General features: G+C 34.2%; 1 protein-coding gene across 3 annotated transcripts in view; it reads left to right on the top strand.

Moving 5' to 3' along the window:
- Positions 1–16030, top strand: part of LOC136028307 (glycine receptor subunit alpha-2-like) — a 131784-nt gene that overhangs the window by 78700 nt on the left and 37054 nt on the right. For all 3 annotated transcript variants that reach the window (XM_065706071.1, XM_065706087.1, XM_065706078.1), the window contains 2 exons: positions 6255–6337; positions 12273–12404. In XM_065706071.1, coding sequence (XP_065562143.1) covers positions 6255–6337; positions 12273–12404 — 215 coding nt within the window. The remainder of the gene's footprint in view (positions 1–6254; positions 6338–12272; positions 12405–16030) is intronic.

Raw genomic sequence — 16030 nt, 5'->3', positions numbered from 1 at the left:
TAGTTTTTTCTTTTTTATTTTTTTTTCATTTTTATTTATTTTTTTTATTTCTTTTTAATTTTTTCTTTGTTTTAGTTTTTTTATTTTTTTTATTTTTTTATTTTTATTTTTTGAAGTTTTTTACTGTTTTTTTTATTTTTTCTAGTTTTTTCTTCTTCTTTTTAGTTTTCTTTTTCTTTTTTATTTGTTAGTTTTTCTACTTTTTTAGTTTTTCTTTTTTTTCATTTTTTTTTATCTTTTTTAGTTTTCTTCTTTTTTAATTTCTTTATCTTTTAGTTTTTTTAGTTTTTCTTTTTTGGTTTAGTTATTTAGGCATTTCATTTGCCTTTTCGGCAGCCAAAAACTATATTAATTTTATATATATATATATATTAAAAAACTAGTAAACAATTCCACTCATTTGCCTTTTCGGCAGCCAGCCTAGAAGGTATATCTGTAACAGGTTGAGTGGAATTGTTTACTAGTTTTTTAATATAATCAGTTAAATCATTTTTAATTAAATTTGTATATAAGGCATTAAGTGAATACTCCCACAAATCTCTATGTAAAGAAGTATTACTGTTTATTTTGATTCTAATTTTATTTGCCTCTCGACCAACCTCTTTTATGCCTGAATCATTGCTAGTAAGGGAAGTTTCTTCAAAAAGCATTTTATAGCTAGGATTATCAAAGATGTCTGTTTAAGCAGAATCAATAGAAATATTTGTAATATTAGAATTAAAAGCTTCAATTATATTATCTTTGTGCTGGTGTAGATGTTTTTTTCTAAATTTCAATGGTTCTTACTGACATAGCAGCTACCACACTCACATGGTATTTGATAAACCCCTCTTTGGAGAGTAAATTGGATTATATCTGTACCAGAGTTTAGGAAGTTCATGATTTTTCGATTATTTGTAAATATTACATAAAAATTATTTGTTTGCAATTTTTTGTGAAATTTGCATTGACTTGAAATGTCTTGCCATATTTTGGCTAATTACATTTTTAATAAAGACGATAGGATAACCGTTTCCGAAAAGTATGTCTCTAATAAAGTTCAGCCCATCTGTGTTGTGAGGTTCAGACCAAATGTTTAGGGTATGATTGACAAGAGAGGTAATATCGGCTCTTTTAACTTGTGAGGGGTGATTGGATTTAAACTGTAGAGAGGTGTTGTTTTGTGTGGGTTTTCTGTCAATTGTAAAATGCATTTTATCAATGCTACGAATAATTAACACATCCAGAAACAGTAATTTATTTATAATTTGAATTTCCAAAGTAAATTGTAGACTTCAACTATATGTATTAAGGTGATCTTTAAACCCCTAAGTTCATTTCCCTCATTATTCCAGAGCGATATTGCATCATCCATGTGACTTTCTCAATAGATATGTTTTTAAAAAACATGAATTTACGGCCCAATTTTCAACTTGTTCTACATAAATATTCGTTATTAACCTGGATTGAGGTGCCGCCATGGGAAGGCCCTTTATTTGTTGACTCAAAGAATTACGGAACTGAAAATACATTGAATACTTATTACAAATTTTGACTGTGGACATTAAAACCTCGTAATCTATTCCTGTTGTTAAATCTTCAATTAAATGATAAATTTCATGTACTTTTTTTAAATAATTGCTCGGATATTGCTGCATCAATATTAGTATACCTAGAAAAAATGTCAAAACAACTTATTAATATATTATCTGAAATGGATAATACCATTTCCAGTAATTGAAAGGCTAACTACTTTCCAATATTGGAAGCAGGGGGTTTTGCACATGGTACAATAGGCCAAACGGGAATGTAGTTTTGGTAAACCGTAAAATTTTGGACAAAAGTTACCACGGGGTAAAAATTTATTCTACAATTTAGGGGTGATTTTACCATTTTGTTTTAGATTGTTTAATTCGGTTATATATTTTTTCGCAAACTTATCAGTATGATCGTGAGTCTTGGTAATAAAAGTATTTTTGTCTTTTAAGGGTGAATAAATTTTGTTATCATAATCTAACGTATACATGACTAGGAGTGAATTGTTTTTGTCTCTTTTAGTTATTATAATAGACGAATCTTTGCGAAGCTAAGACAATATTTTTTTCGAAATATCTGACGTCAAATTAGTAGGAAACATAACTGTTTTTGGCTGCCGTAAAATGTGTTTATAAAACAAAACCTAACTTCATCTGGCTTAGAAATAGATATGTGTTGTTTGTGCAAAGAGGATTCTTGAGAGGATACTTCATCTGAAACTGGAACTTATTTTGGTGGAAAAGAGAATTTTGGACCTTTTTCAAGAGTTTAGATATCCTTAGATTCAAGAGTTCTAGAGGAGAGATTAACGATAAGGGGCCAAGGAGTAAACCTCGGAGTATAAGCATGATAATTGATCGAACATTTGTACCTAGACTTTCCAATTTCTTATAAAGTCGTCCTTTAGACAAGCGAAAACCGTGACTGAATAAATTCCTTTCCAACCTAACAACCTGAGAATAGTCAACCGTCGACAGATTTCAAATAAAATTTTCAAGATATTTTCTTTCTGAAAATCTCTTCTTTCTGGAACAATATTAGGAAATCATATCTTTGATAATCCTAGTCATACAATGCTTTTTGAAGAAACTTCCATTATTAGCAATGATTTAGGCATAAAACAGGTTGTTCGAGGGGGAATTTAAATTAGAATAAAAACAAATAGCAATACTTCTTTATATAGGGATTTGGGGGAATATTCACTTAATACCTTATACACAAATTGATATAAAAATGATTTAACTAATTATATTTAAAAACCAGTAAACAATTCCACTCAACCTTTTACGGATAGATTTTCTAGGCTGGCTGCCAAAAAGCCAAGATTAACTTTAAAAGCTTGTTTGTAAATGTTTTTATTTTATTTGAATAAATTGTCTTTTTTCACCTAGCTTTATGTACCAGTCCTACTTGAGCTTCCTTGAATTATTGACGGTAGGACTGTTTTGAAAATATTTTAGTTTTAAAAATTTTATTTTAATGCGAGTTCTTTTGAAATAGGGGTTGAAGGGTTGAAATATTCATTTAAAGTTGCGTTCCACAGTCTTATATAAATAAAAACCGTCTCCATTATTCTACTTGTTACTTATGATGGAAAGGCAGTACGGTCTTCGTTGGTATTTACTTTACTAAAAAAAAAAAAAAAAAAAAAAAAAAAAAAAAATTAAATGTTTTCACTTTTTCCTCTTATAGTTTTAAAACAATTTCTATATGTATATTAAACTGACAATTAATATTAATTTTTTCAGAAAATTACAAATTATGTTTTTAGTCTTGAGAAGGCATTGGAGTTGTCAGCACTACTTATGTCAATATATACAATAATTTGTGTTGTATTGGAGCTGTTTACTTTTATTTGAAAACCTATTTTACGGAAAAAGTTTTTTTTAATTAGTCAAACAGTTCGTGGTAACGAACTGTAGTAAGGAGCGACCAAAACTCTAAAAAACAGAACTTTGATGCTAAAAGATATATCAAAAGAATCGAATTGTTATGCTGATTTTTAATATATAAGTTTCATCAAATTTAGTATTTGTCATCAAAAGTTACGAGCCTGAGAAAATTTGCCTTATTTTGGAAAATAGGGGGAAACACCCCCTAAAAGTCATAGGATCTTAACGAAAATCACACCATCGCATTCAGCGTATCAGAGAACCCTGTATAAAATTTTCAAGGTCCAATCTACAAAAATGTGGAATTTCGTGTTTTTTGCCGGAAGACAGATCACGGGTGCGTGTTTATTTGTTTTTTTTTGTTTTTTTTTTGTTTTTTTCCCAGGGGTAATCGTATCGACAAAGTAGTCCTAGAATGTTGCAAGAGGGCTCATTCTAACGGAAATGAAAAGTTCTAGTGCCCTTTTTAAGTGACCAAAAAAATTGGAGGGCACCTAGGCCCCCTACCACGCTCATTTTTTTCCCAAAGTCAACGGAACAAAATTCTGAGATAGCCATTTTGTTCCGCATAGTCGAAAACCATAATAACTATGTCTTTGGGGATAGCTTACTCCCCCACAGTCCCTGGGGGAGGGGCTGCAAGTTACAAACTTTGACCAATGTTTACATACAGTAATGGTTAGTGGGAAGTGTACCGACGTTTTCAGGGGGATTTTTTTGGTTTGGGTGTGGGGTTGAGGAAAGGGGGCTATGTAGGGGGATCTTTCCTTGGAGGAATATTCCATGGGGAGGAGAAATTCAATGAAAAGGGCACAGGATTTTCTAGCATTACTATTAAAAAAAATGAAAATATAAACGTGAAAAAGTCTTATCAATTGAAAGTAAGGAGTAGCATTAAAACTTAAAACGAACAGAGATTTTACGCATATGAGGGGTTCTAAAATAGTTTAATATAAAGAGAGAGGTATTTAGGAGGAGATAAATACTTCGCTCTTTATGCTAAAGTATTTTTAGTAGTTTCAACTATTTATTCTACGACCTTTCTGATTCAGGGGTCATTCTTAAAGAATTAGGACAAAACTTAAGATTTAGTGTGAAAAGCGAGGTATTAACGAGGGGACAAACCCCCTCATATATATAATCAAAAATATAAGAATATAAAACTTTGTTACGTAAGTTAATTCTTAAGTTACGTATATTTTTTACTAATAAAAACGTTCGTTAAAAATTAAAAGTTCTAATTGCCTTTTTAAGTAACCATAAAATTGGAGGGCAACTAGGCCTTAATTATTATACAAATTTCATTTTAATAATTTATATACGGAGAGCCAAATCAAACATGTATTAATTCAAAAACGTTCAGAAATTAAATAAGAAAAACTAATTTTTTTAGGTGAAAGTAAGGAGCGACATTAACACTTAAAACGAACAGAAATTACTCCTTATATGAAATGGGTTGTCCCTTCCGCAATCCCTCGCTCTTTACGCTAAAGTTTGACTCTTTGCCACAATTATACTTTTTAAAACAATTAAAAACTTTAGCGTAAAGAGTCAGGGATTGCGGAGGGGACAACCCATTTCATATAAGGAGTAATTTCTGTTCGTTTTAAGTTTAATGTCGCTCCTTACTCTCAGCTAAAAAAAAATAGTTTTTTTATTTAATTATTAGTAAAGACAGTGGAGGCAATGGAGATGTAAAGAGTAGAATAACTAAGGCCTAGGACGTTGTTTTTGTTTTGCAGTTGAAACAGCTAGGGAGAATAGGAAGGTAAGTCTGTGAACCAATATTAGAAGATTGGAAGCTACAGTGATGACGGTGGTCAAGTACGGTCCTGAAGCGTGGGCACTACAAAACACGGAAGAGGAGCAGCTAGATGTTTTCCCAGAGAAATTGTCTATGGATTGTTTTGGGTACCCGACTGACATACAGTATCTCAAATAGTAAGTTGTAAGGAAAAATAGGCCTCAGTCCTGTTTCCTGGGGCTATAATGAGAGCAAGAATGGGATGGCTAGGACGCGCTCCGATGATGCAGGATGACAGGTTTTCAAGACTTTATCAAGTCTTTATCGGCCAATTGTCTAGGGCCAAACGAAAAGCGGGTTGTTCCCAAGTGGGATGAGAGGATGTAGTAAGGAAAGATCTAAGGCAAGTAGGAACTTCATGGAAGGGTATAAAAGGGAAGACTTTGAATAAATTGGGATGGACGAGGAGAGTCCGTAGCTGTTTTTTCCTCGAGCGGCTTAGTGCTGTAGTTAGTTGTTGTAGTAGTAGTTTTCCTGCTTGTTGTGTTTTCATTTCTTCATCAGTTATAAATTTGTGGTCCTAACAGCGTAAGCGAATTTTCCTTCAGTTTACTTTTACTATTTTTAGACTGTGTTTTCTAGGCTAGGCAAGGTCTGTCTGGTGTTACTTTTGAGATTAATTTCATTATTTAACTATGGTAATACTAGCCACAGTGAATGATCCAGCCTTATGTCAAGCCATACAGACCCATTCCTAGGGTGGGGGGTGCCTGGGAAGAAAATTAATTGCAACGTCCCCTTCATGACGCAAATATAAGCAGAATCAAAATAAAAAAGTTTATTTATTTGGGCGATCCACAGCCCCCCCCCACTCTGCCACCCAGCAGCAGTTGTTGAGGTAGCGGACACAGTTTCTCCCCCCACCCTAGGGATGAGTCGAAAGCCATAGTACATATTAATAGATGTTACTATGGTTTGTTCAAATTATAGAGAATTTAAGTAAACCTGTTAACTCAGATCCATTTTCACAATTTAGGAAAAACATTGCTATAAGCGAAAATACTATTACCATAAAATTAATAATTTAAGTTCCAACTTTCTAGGCTGTCACTTCTTCTATCTTGCCCGATGAACTTTCAGAACTATCCCCATGACACTCAGCAATGTGCCTTGAAGATTGAAAGCTGTAAGTACATTCTCGATATAATCTATCAGCTAACTAATTTTAAAGTACCTCTTGTGAACAGTAAGGACCCTGTGCCCATCACATTCCTTTCTGTTAATCCACCATTTTCTGAAAAGGAGTCAAGCTTAACAGTAATGAGCTTTCTATCCAAAAAGAATATCTTCATTTATTTTGACGTCAATATCATCAGCTCTTTACGAAGCCTAAGTAATTCTTTAGACTGCACTGTCTTTTCGTTTACAACTGAAACAAAACGTAAACTAAAAAGTTATTTTTTTAGTGAGTCAAGTAAAAATAAAAAATAAACTTTTTAATACGAAAACAATAATAAAATTCTTAGTATTTCTGCTCTACAGCCAGAAACCTTTACCAACGGAAAAAAAAACTCGCTTAAAGAAAACAAAACTAAATAACAAACAAAGAATAAAGAAATAGACAAAGAACACGAAGAAAAACACGAAAAAGTGTACAAAAAAAATAAAAACTTACGTTAAAAAAAAACAATATGGTAAAATATCAAATTCCAAAGAATAAAACGTTAAGGCAAGATGTCTGCTAAACACATATTGTTTAACGTCTGAATCCTTTTCTATTCTGGGATTCCAGCAAACTGAAACAGAAAAGGCAAAGATGTAATTCCGAAAAAAACATACAAGGAGGTGTATATACAATTCCTGGTTCTTATGGAATAGTAGCGGATCCATAGAAAAGGGGGACGACTTCCCTCGCCCCCTCTATGGTATGGGCGAAAAGTTCTACCATTAGATTTCTGGGACTTGGCTGCGAGGTCAACTTTTGGATGAATGAATCTTGGAAAATAATTTGATGACACTTGGTCTGCCTGTTTTAAGTCTTAAGGGAACTGTCCAGAGCTGTTCATGTCACCCAAACTAACAAGGCATTTTGTAGCTTGTAATCTCGTAATCATAAATCGTTGAAACTTCCAAACGAGTGCAGGTCCAAACCTGGATAATCTGTGAATTTTTAGTAATATAAGGCACAATGTATTTATTAGATATAAGTTAGAAATGTTATCAAAAACTTCAACGAATAACACGGGCACAGTCATTGATAATAGCTAGCAGTATTAGATAAAATTTTATTTTTAATAGGGGTATTTTAAAGTTGGAGATATGATGTAGAAAATTGTGCAGATGATTCATGACAAAGGGAAAGTAGCAATTTTATTAAATTTTGATTAAATAGTTTTACTTGAAAGATGTTAGGTTAGGTTACTTAGGTTACTTGAAAGTAAATTTAATTATAGAGGCATCTTCTTGATTTGGGTAGGATACAAATTATTTAGTACAATGATGATGAATATACTAAAATACCCAGTGGGAAAAGTTTTAGCAGCAAAACGGCAGGGTTCAATCAAATGAATACTATATACTTAGCAACTATTCCGCCTATAATAAATTATCGAGAGGTTTCTTGAGATGTCACTGAGTCTAAGAGAAAATGAACTGAACAGGTATTGGACTAGGCCGATTGAAAAGCATTAATGAAGGTTCTGTGCCTATAGTGCTTATTAGGTATATACTCCCTTTAAGAGAGCAATAGTTGCGTGTGCAGGCCTATGTATATTTTTTTTCTTGAGAACGACTCGACAGAAATGGATGAGGTTATGCCAGTACTGTAGATACGATCAAAATTTTACCAAGTAAGTACTTTCAACTTGCCAAACTATCATTATTTATAATTAAGGTGGATGCAGCGGAATTTCAAAAGTAGAATGGGCAAGATGTAGGATGCTTCTCTGAAAAAAAGAGCCTTATTGAAAAAATGTAAGAAGCAAAGCAAGACACATACCTTAAGATTAGAATATAAGACACCATGGTAATTGCAGCTGACCAGTAGGCTATTGCTGTTAAACATGAGTGGCCTGAAATACTAAAAAAGAAATGTTAGATGTTTTCCAGAGGCACTGTCTAAGGGTAGTCTATTGATCATTAAAATAACCGTTTGAACGACTGTCTATCAAATAATAAGTTGTAGAAAAATAATTTTAAGATTAAGATTTTTGTAAGTTCTTTTGGCAATCCAGTAGGAAAAAAATCCAAACGGGACTGAATATCTCATAGGAAAAGATTTAAAGGAAGTGGACACTTCATGACAGTGAGTTAAGACTACGACTTTAGCCATTGAGTATAAACAAGACTTAAAAAATTAAACTTATACAGTAACAAATGAGGTTAGTAGTAAAAACTTTCCTATGATACACCTGGTCATTCCGTCCAGCTGCTGGTCGTCTTGCCTAGCGGCTGGCTATGAGGCATTGTATTTTGTGAAAGACGCAACTGAGGTTGGATGGATCGAAGCCAGTAAAGGCTGCAAAAATCATACAATGGGAAGAAAATTTCCCTTGGTGCTGATCTTGGTGCAAGAAAGCCTCCCATAAGGAGTAATCCTAGGAAGAAGATCAATATTCCATTAATAGAGCATGTTCTGAGGATCATGCTTGCCACTTCCTTCTAGGGGCTGGTAACTAGCGGACGAAGCCCTCTTAACCTTTTGGAACGAGTATTAAATGCCGAAGGCGGGGTAAAGGTGTTGATTTCCGTCATTATATCTTAGACCTTAGATCCTCCTGTGCCTCCAAAGGTGCTTAAGGCATCTACAAGCAGCCGCCAGTCATCCCTCATGTGCGCCAAAGCAAGAACATCTTCCCGTGTCGGTTGAAGGGAAGCATTTATGTTTCGCAGGTCTGTCTGATAGGTGCGCCTGAGTGTATTGCGCGGCCTGCCTCTTCTTCTTCGTTCTTCAGGTTGTCTCTGGATCGTCACTTTTGGGATCCAGGATTCATCCATACGAAGTACATGCCCCAAATATTTCCACCGACGTGTCCAAATGACATCTGTCACTATGGGTTGTCTAGTCATCCGTATCACATTCTCATTAGAAATTTTTTGTGACCAATGGATGTTTAATATTCTCCGGAGACATGAATTCTCGAAAGCTAGAATTCGTCTTTCTCGGACGTTATTCAGATAATAGGTTTCAGAAGCATATAACAGGACGGGGATGACGTTGCTTTTGAATAGACGAAGTTTGAGTCGGAGGGAGAAGCTCTACAACCTCCATACCGGTTTCAGTCTATTGAATGTACTGGAGGCCTGACCGATGCGGCATGGTGTATCTTTTACTGTAAAACCCGTATTTATCCCTGTGCTCCTAGGCATTTAAAATGTTGAGCCTACTCAGTGTTCTGGTTATCGCATCTCTAGTCCCAACTAGGGACAACTAATCCCATAAGTTGGCCTCTGTCACTTACAGCTTCTAGTAATTTTTGTACTCTTTGTTAACAGGCCTCAATGAGCGTGATATCGTCGGCAAAGTCTAAATCATTAATTTGGTGTTCTATGTTTAATTTTATGCTTCTGGTGCCATTGCTACGGAGCAAATTTTCAATGGCTAGGTCAAATAGGGAAGGTGACAAGATACAACCTTGTTTAACCCCATAAAGGACAGGAAAGTATCTTGTCCTTCCTTCTGTCGTCTTAACACGACATTCAGAGTCTTCGTATAGAGCCATTATGATGGCTACCAACTTCTCGGGGATCCCATAAAAGGTTAGTAGTTTCCATAGAGTATCACAATGCACCGATTCAAAGGCCTTGTCAAAGTCTATAAATACCATGTACAATTTGTTTTGCCACCCTCGGCTATCATCTATTAACACCCTTAGGGTGAGGATCAAATCGGTACATGAACATCCTGGTCTATAGCTATGTTGCTCTTCTCTCCAATACTTGTCGAGTGGACTCTGTATTCTTCGGAGGATTATTAGTGAAAGAAATTTACCAGGTACTGATGACAGACTAACGCCTCTCCAATTCTAAGGTAGTGATTTATCACCTTTTTTGAAGAATTTTATGAGTGTGCTGCGCTTCCAATCTGTTAGTACTTTTTGTGTTATCCAAATTTTTGGAGTAAGGACAGCCATATAGACATGCATGAACTGATTGATTACTTTATCAATTCCGCCGTGATACGGTCTTCACCTGGTGCCTTGCTGTTTTTCAATTTCTTTGCGTATCAGGCGGTGGTCTATTCAAAAGCTTTTCAAAATGGATTGCCCATGTCTCGTCAATAGCGTATCGCTTGGTGATGAGAACGCCATCAGAATTTCTTACAGGTCCATCTTGAATCGGTTTCTTGCCTATTATTTCATTCGTTATTTTATAAAGGGTTCTAAAGTCCCCTCTCTTTGCTGCATCTTCAGTTTGTATTACTTTTTGCTCAATGTAGTTTCTCTTATCTGCCCGTGCACTTTTCTTGATTTCTCTGTCAAGTCTCCTATAGTCGCTTTGCTTGTGTATTTTTACACTTGGTGCATGGGCATTTACGAGTTGGCTTTTTATCTTTTTCCTTTCAGCCATCGTCCCATCTCCTTGGGGAGAGCCATTCATAATTCAGTTTTAGACGGTACCCAATTGTTGATTCAGCCACTTCTTGATAGTAAGACTTCATGTTCTTCTCATATTGTCTCACAATCTACATCTTCAGGCGAAACAAAAGTTTCAAACTTATTGGATAATTAGATATTGAATAACATATTCGGTTCTCTGTCTTTTAGCTTTGCTGATACGAAAAGTGGTTTTGCAGGTAGTGGGCACCTTCCTGTGTGCTTTTTTAGTTTCAAAAGATTGGTGGCTTCCCTCTATCACCAGATCATGTAGAAGGGCAAAATTAATCAGTAATTCCCCGTTATCATTTCGCACTCCGATACCATGCTTTCCGAGAACCTCCGGGCAGAAAATGTAGTCATTTCTAATTTTGGCGTTAAGATCTCCCAAGAGGCATATCGCATCATGTCTTGGTATATCTTTAAAAACACCTACTAATTCATTGTAGAAGCTCTGCTAATCCTCTGTGGATGTTTCATTCGTGGGGGCATAACATGCTACTACGGACAATTTTGCGTGACAACCGAGGAGTCCAGCCGTTATTATTCGTGATGATGTTGGGGTCCAACTTAGTATAGCTTTGACAGAAACGCATGTTAGCAGAAGGGCTACTCCTTGATCTCTTGACGCATTGTTACCGCTGTATTTTATATTATAATCTTTGTCTATTTGTTTTTGGCCCATACTCATCCATCGTACTTCAGAAAGAGCTAGGATATCAATTTTATATTGAATCATCTGCTTTATGACTTGTTCTGTCTTTGAGAGTTGGGGTATAATTCTCACGGGGGACATCGGGATAGGATAAAACAACGGTGGATTCCCCGACACTACGAGGGAGGGCTCTTTTACAAATAGAAAAAAAAACAGATACACAAGCCCTATACTGGAATACATCGATGGCCCAGTGGCTATTGATGCTATAACATTCATTGGGGAAAAGGGATGGAGGCATTCTCCATCTCTCGTAGACATTTTTTTTTTGGATTTGTCCAGAATAATAATATCACTTATAACAATGATAATGTAATAACGAAAGCCTCCAAGAGTTTTTTACTTGGAGAACAGACATTGATTGGAGAAGCGATTTCTAGGATGATGAAAGGCTTTAGAAACTTTTTACATCTCTTCTGCTCTTCTGAAGAATCTCTGACCTTTTGAACAGGTTACATGTTTGAATGATATTTCATCTTCCACTTTTCACTCTATTACTATTTAGCCCGTTTGAAGTTACGAGAGCATATGAGTAAGCTGCCTGCGTAACAATTTATATTCAGCTGAGAAAGTTTTCAGAGAATTCAACCTTGCTAACTTTTAAGAATAGTAAGAATGAAGATAATGTATTCTAATAGGGAAGCGGGCTAGTAGGCGGCTCTCCAGGTCCAGGTCTGTCTTTTTTTTTTCAGAGTAATCTATCCTCACATAACTCTGATTGCTAGTTACTTTATTTAAGTTCAGTAAATATCAACATCAAAAGTTCAGGGAACTGTTCAATTTTTTTTTTTTACTAATATGTTTTATTTCAGTATCTCATACGACCGACGATCTTGTCTTTGCGTGGGAAGACGAAACTCCTCTAGTAGTGGATAGAATTGAACTTCCCCAGCTCGATTTGGTAGAAAATGCTACAGGAGATTGTACTCACGTATATTCAACTGGTAAGACGTTCTAAGATATCTTCTTAAGGTAGGACAAATACTCACTAGGCTTCAAGGTATGGATGTGCGCCCTCGAGGGAAACTTTAATAAAGTATATATATATATATATATATATATATATATATATATATATATATATATATATATATATATATATATGTTGGGGGGTGAGGCGCCCGAACCAACATCTAGTTGGTGGGGGCGCTTCACCCCCCCCCCCCAATCCCCCCTGCGAGCGTAAGTCGTTACGCGCCATATTAGTTACGCGCCATTGTAGTTGCGTCCCTGTGTCCCACCTGTGAATATGGATATATATATATATATATATATATATATATATATATATATATATATATATATATATATATATATATATATATATATATATATATATATATATATATATATATATATATATATATACATATATATATATATATATATATATATATATATTTTAACTACGTAAAACTTGCGAATATACAACATTCTTGGATATCCCATTGTCTGTGCACATAAACAGATTGTCAGGTTGTCCATGGGAAAAACAATTCGTATTTAGATCTATACCTCATTATTCTAATGATTGCCCTTGAGCTTTGTTGATGGTGATTGCTAATCGAACATTCCCTGTGTCCCCGTCGTCATTTATATATCCCCCTGTGCCTCCAGCATCCCCGTTGTAGTTGTGTCCTTTTCTTCTTTATTTTTCAGTTTATTTCGTTTTTTTAGTTTTTTTCTTTTGTTTTTACCTTTTTTAGTTTTTTTTCTTCTTTTGTATTAATGCTAAAGCCAAGGTTCGAGCCTGAAACCTCTCGGACCTAGAACCTGGAACATAACGCTTTACCAACTCAGCTACTTCGGCTTGAATACATTCGTTTTTGAATTGGTATATGATGAAATAATTCAGACGTCATATGCGGACCGACAGACAGACACACAAACATACAACTTCTTTTGTATTGATAGATATATAGATATTAAAAATTTCTCTTTCAACGATCTTCTTACAATTAAAAATTTGTCCTTGAACGATTGTCTTAAATACTTATAATGACGTCATATACTAAGCATCGTCATAACAAACATGACGACAACTAACTTCATGACGACATACAGCTCAATCCTTATAATGACGTCAGTCGACAGACAGACAAACAATTTATTTATATATATATATAGATATATATATATATATATATATATATATATATATATATATATATATATATATATATATATATATATATATATATACCTTATATATATATAAAAATAAGTTGTCTGTCTGTCTGTCGAGTGACGTCATGTTTGTCCGCATATGACGTCTGAATTATTTCATCATAAACCAATTCAAAAACAAGAGTATCCAAGCCGATGTAGCTGAGTTGGTAACGCGTTATGTTCCAGGTTCTAGGTTCGAGAGGTTTCAGTCTCGAACCTTGACTTTAGTATTAATACAAAAGAAGAAAAATACAAAAAAAATACAAAAAATAATACAAAATACAATAATACAAAAAAAAACTAAAAAGCTAAAAAAAAGATAAAATACTAAAAACTACAAAAAAGGTAAAAACTACTAAAAAAAACTAAAAAGAAAAAAACTAAAAACTAATAAAAAAAAAACTAAAAAAGGCTAAAAAACTAAAAAAACTAAGAAAAAGGTAAAAAACTAAAAACTAAAAAAGATAAAAACTAAAAAAGAAAAAAAACTAAAAAATAAAGGAGAAAATGAAAACTAATCAAAATAAAAAAAACAAAAAAAGTAAGAACTACAAAAAAAACTAAAAAGAAAAGAGAAAAAACTAAAAAAGCTAAACAAAATGGTATCGAAATTCCAGATAAATTTATGCCTACTTTCAAAGTAAAAGGGCAAATTTATCATAGAGCAGGGTCCCTTCTACCATTCTTAGGCGAGAATCATAAATTTTTACAATTGTACTTCATCAGTGATAGAAATTCTGAATTGAATGCATGTTGCGAAATTTCTCCCAACGTTGAAAGGACAATCGTATCCCAATTCTTTTCCACGAAAATAATCTTCCAATCTTTTCCACGAAAATAATAATTTAGTGCGTCTGTTCAAAACAGCCGTCGATTTGATGCCTACTGATACGCATAAAATTGTTATTTCCGCTGACAAAACGCCTCCTGGCCAACATGTGCGTAGATACAATGCTCCAACTATCGACGAAGTGGCAATCGTCATGGTCGGGGATCAGTTTTTACCTCGAGCTATTATTCTTCATAAGCGATACGCTCAGTTGGTAATAGTTGCTGAAACTCATCGATGCTACGAAGCCCCACAATATCCTATCATTTTTTGGGATGGAGCCGACGGCTATCACTTTAATATTAAATTGATGAATACAGCCACTAACAAAGAAATGAATAAGAAATGCAGTGCAATGCATTATTATTTCTATAGACTAATGACTCGGCAGGATGAAGACAATTATATTTTAAAATGCCGTCAATTGTTTCACCAATATGTCGTTGATATGTATGCAAAAATCGAATCAGAAAGTTTGCTATATATCCGTCTGAATCAGACCAAGCTCCGCTCTGAACAATACATTCATTTGCGAGATGCAGTTGTAAATGACGGTAATACCACAAACGTTGGAAGATTAACGATTTTACCTTCGTCATATGCTGGCAGTCTCCGTCATATGCATGAATATGCTCGAGATGCTATTGCGTATGTTCGTCTCTATGGTCGTCCAGATTTATTTATTACATTTACATGTAATCAATCTTGGGACAAGATACAGCAGCTTTTACTTCAAGGACAATCGGCGGTTCATAGACATGACATTACGGCCCGTGTCTTCCGGCAAAAGTTGAAATCGCTGATAAACGACATAGTAAAAATGGACGTGTTTGGGTCAGTGCGATGCTGGATGTACTCAGTGGAATGGCAAAAACGAGGTTTGCCACACGCACATATACTAATCTGGCTACATAATAAAATTACTTCTAACGAAATTGATGATTTGATTTCCGCTGAAATACCTGATGAAATTGTCGATAAGGGGTTATATGATATTGTTGTAAAAAATATGATACATGGACCTTGCTGTGCACTGAACGAAAATTCACCATGCATGGCCAAAGGAAGGTGCACAAAACAATATCCTCGACTTTTAGTATCCAACACAATTACTGGCAATGATGGTTACCCACAATATAGAAGAAGATCTACTGAAAATGGCGGTAAAACAACAATAATAAAGAAGTGTAACGGTACCACCATCGAAGTAGATAACCAATGGGTTGTTCCATATTCCCCATTATTATCAAAAAAATTTAAAACGTTGAATACTGTAACTCTGTAAAGGCAATCAAATATATATGTAAATATGTCAACAAAGGCAGTGATATGGCAGTTTTTGGCTTGCAGTCCGAAATCAATTTTTTGGTTTTTACTTTTTTTTATTTTTTTTATTTTTTTTTATTTTTTCTTTTTAGTTTTTTTTGTAGTTTTTACCTTTTTAGTTTTTATTTTCATTTTTTTAGTTTTGTTTTTCTCCTTTATTTTTCAGTTTTTTTCTTTTTTTCTTTTTTTTTCTTTTTTATTTTTTTTTTAGTTTTTTAGCTTTTTTAGTTTTTTTATTAGTTTTTA

The sequence above is a fragment of the Artemia franciscana genome, chromosome 1 (assembly GCF_032884065.1).
Source record: "Artemia franciscana chromosome 1, ASM3288406v1, whole genome shotgun sequence".
Lineage (NCBI taxonomy): Eukaryota > Metazoa > Arthropoda > Branchiopoda > Anostraca > Artemiidae > Artemia > Artemia franciscana.
This window is presented reverse-complemented; position numbering and strand designations above follow the sequence as displayed.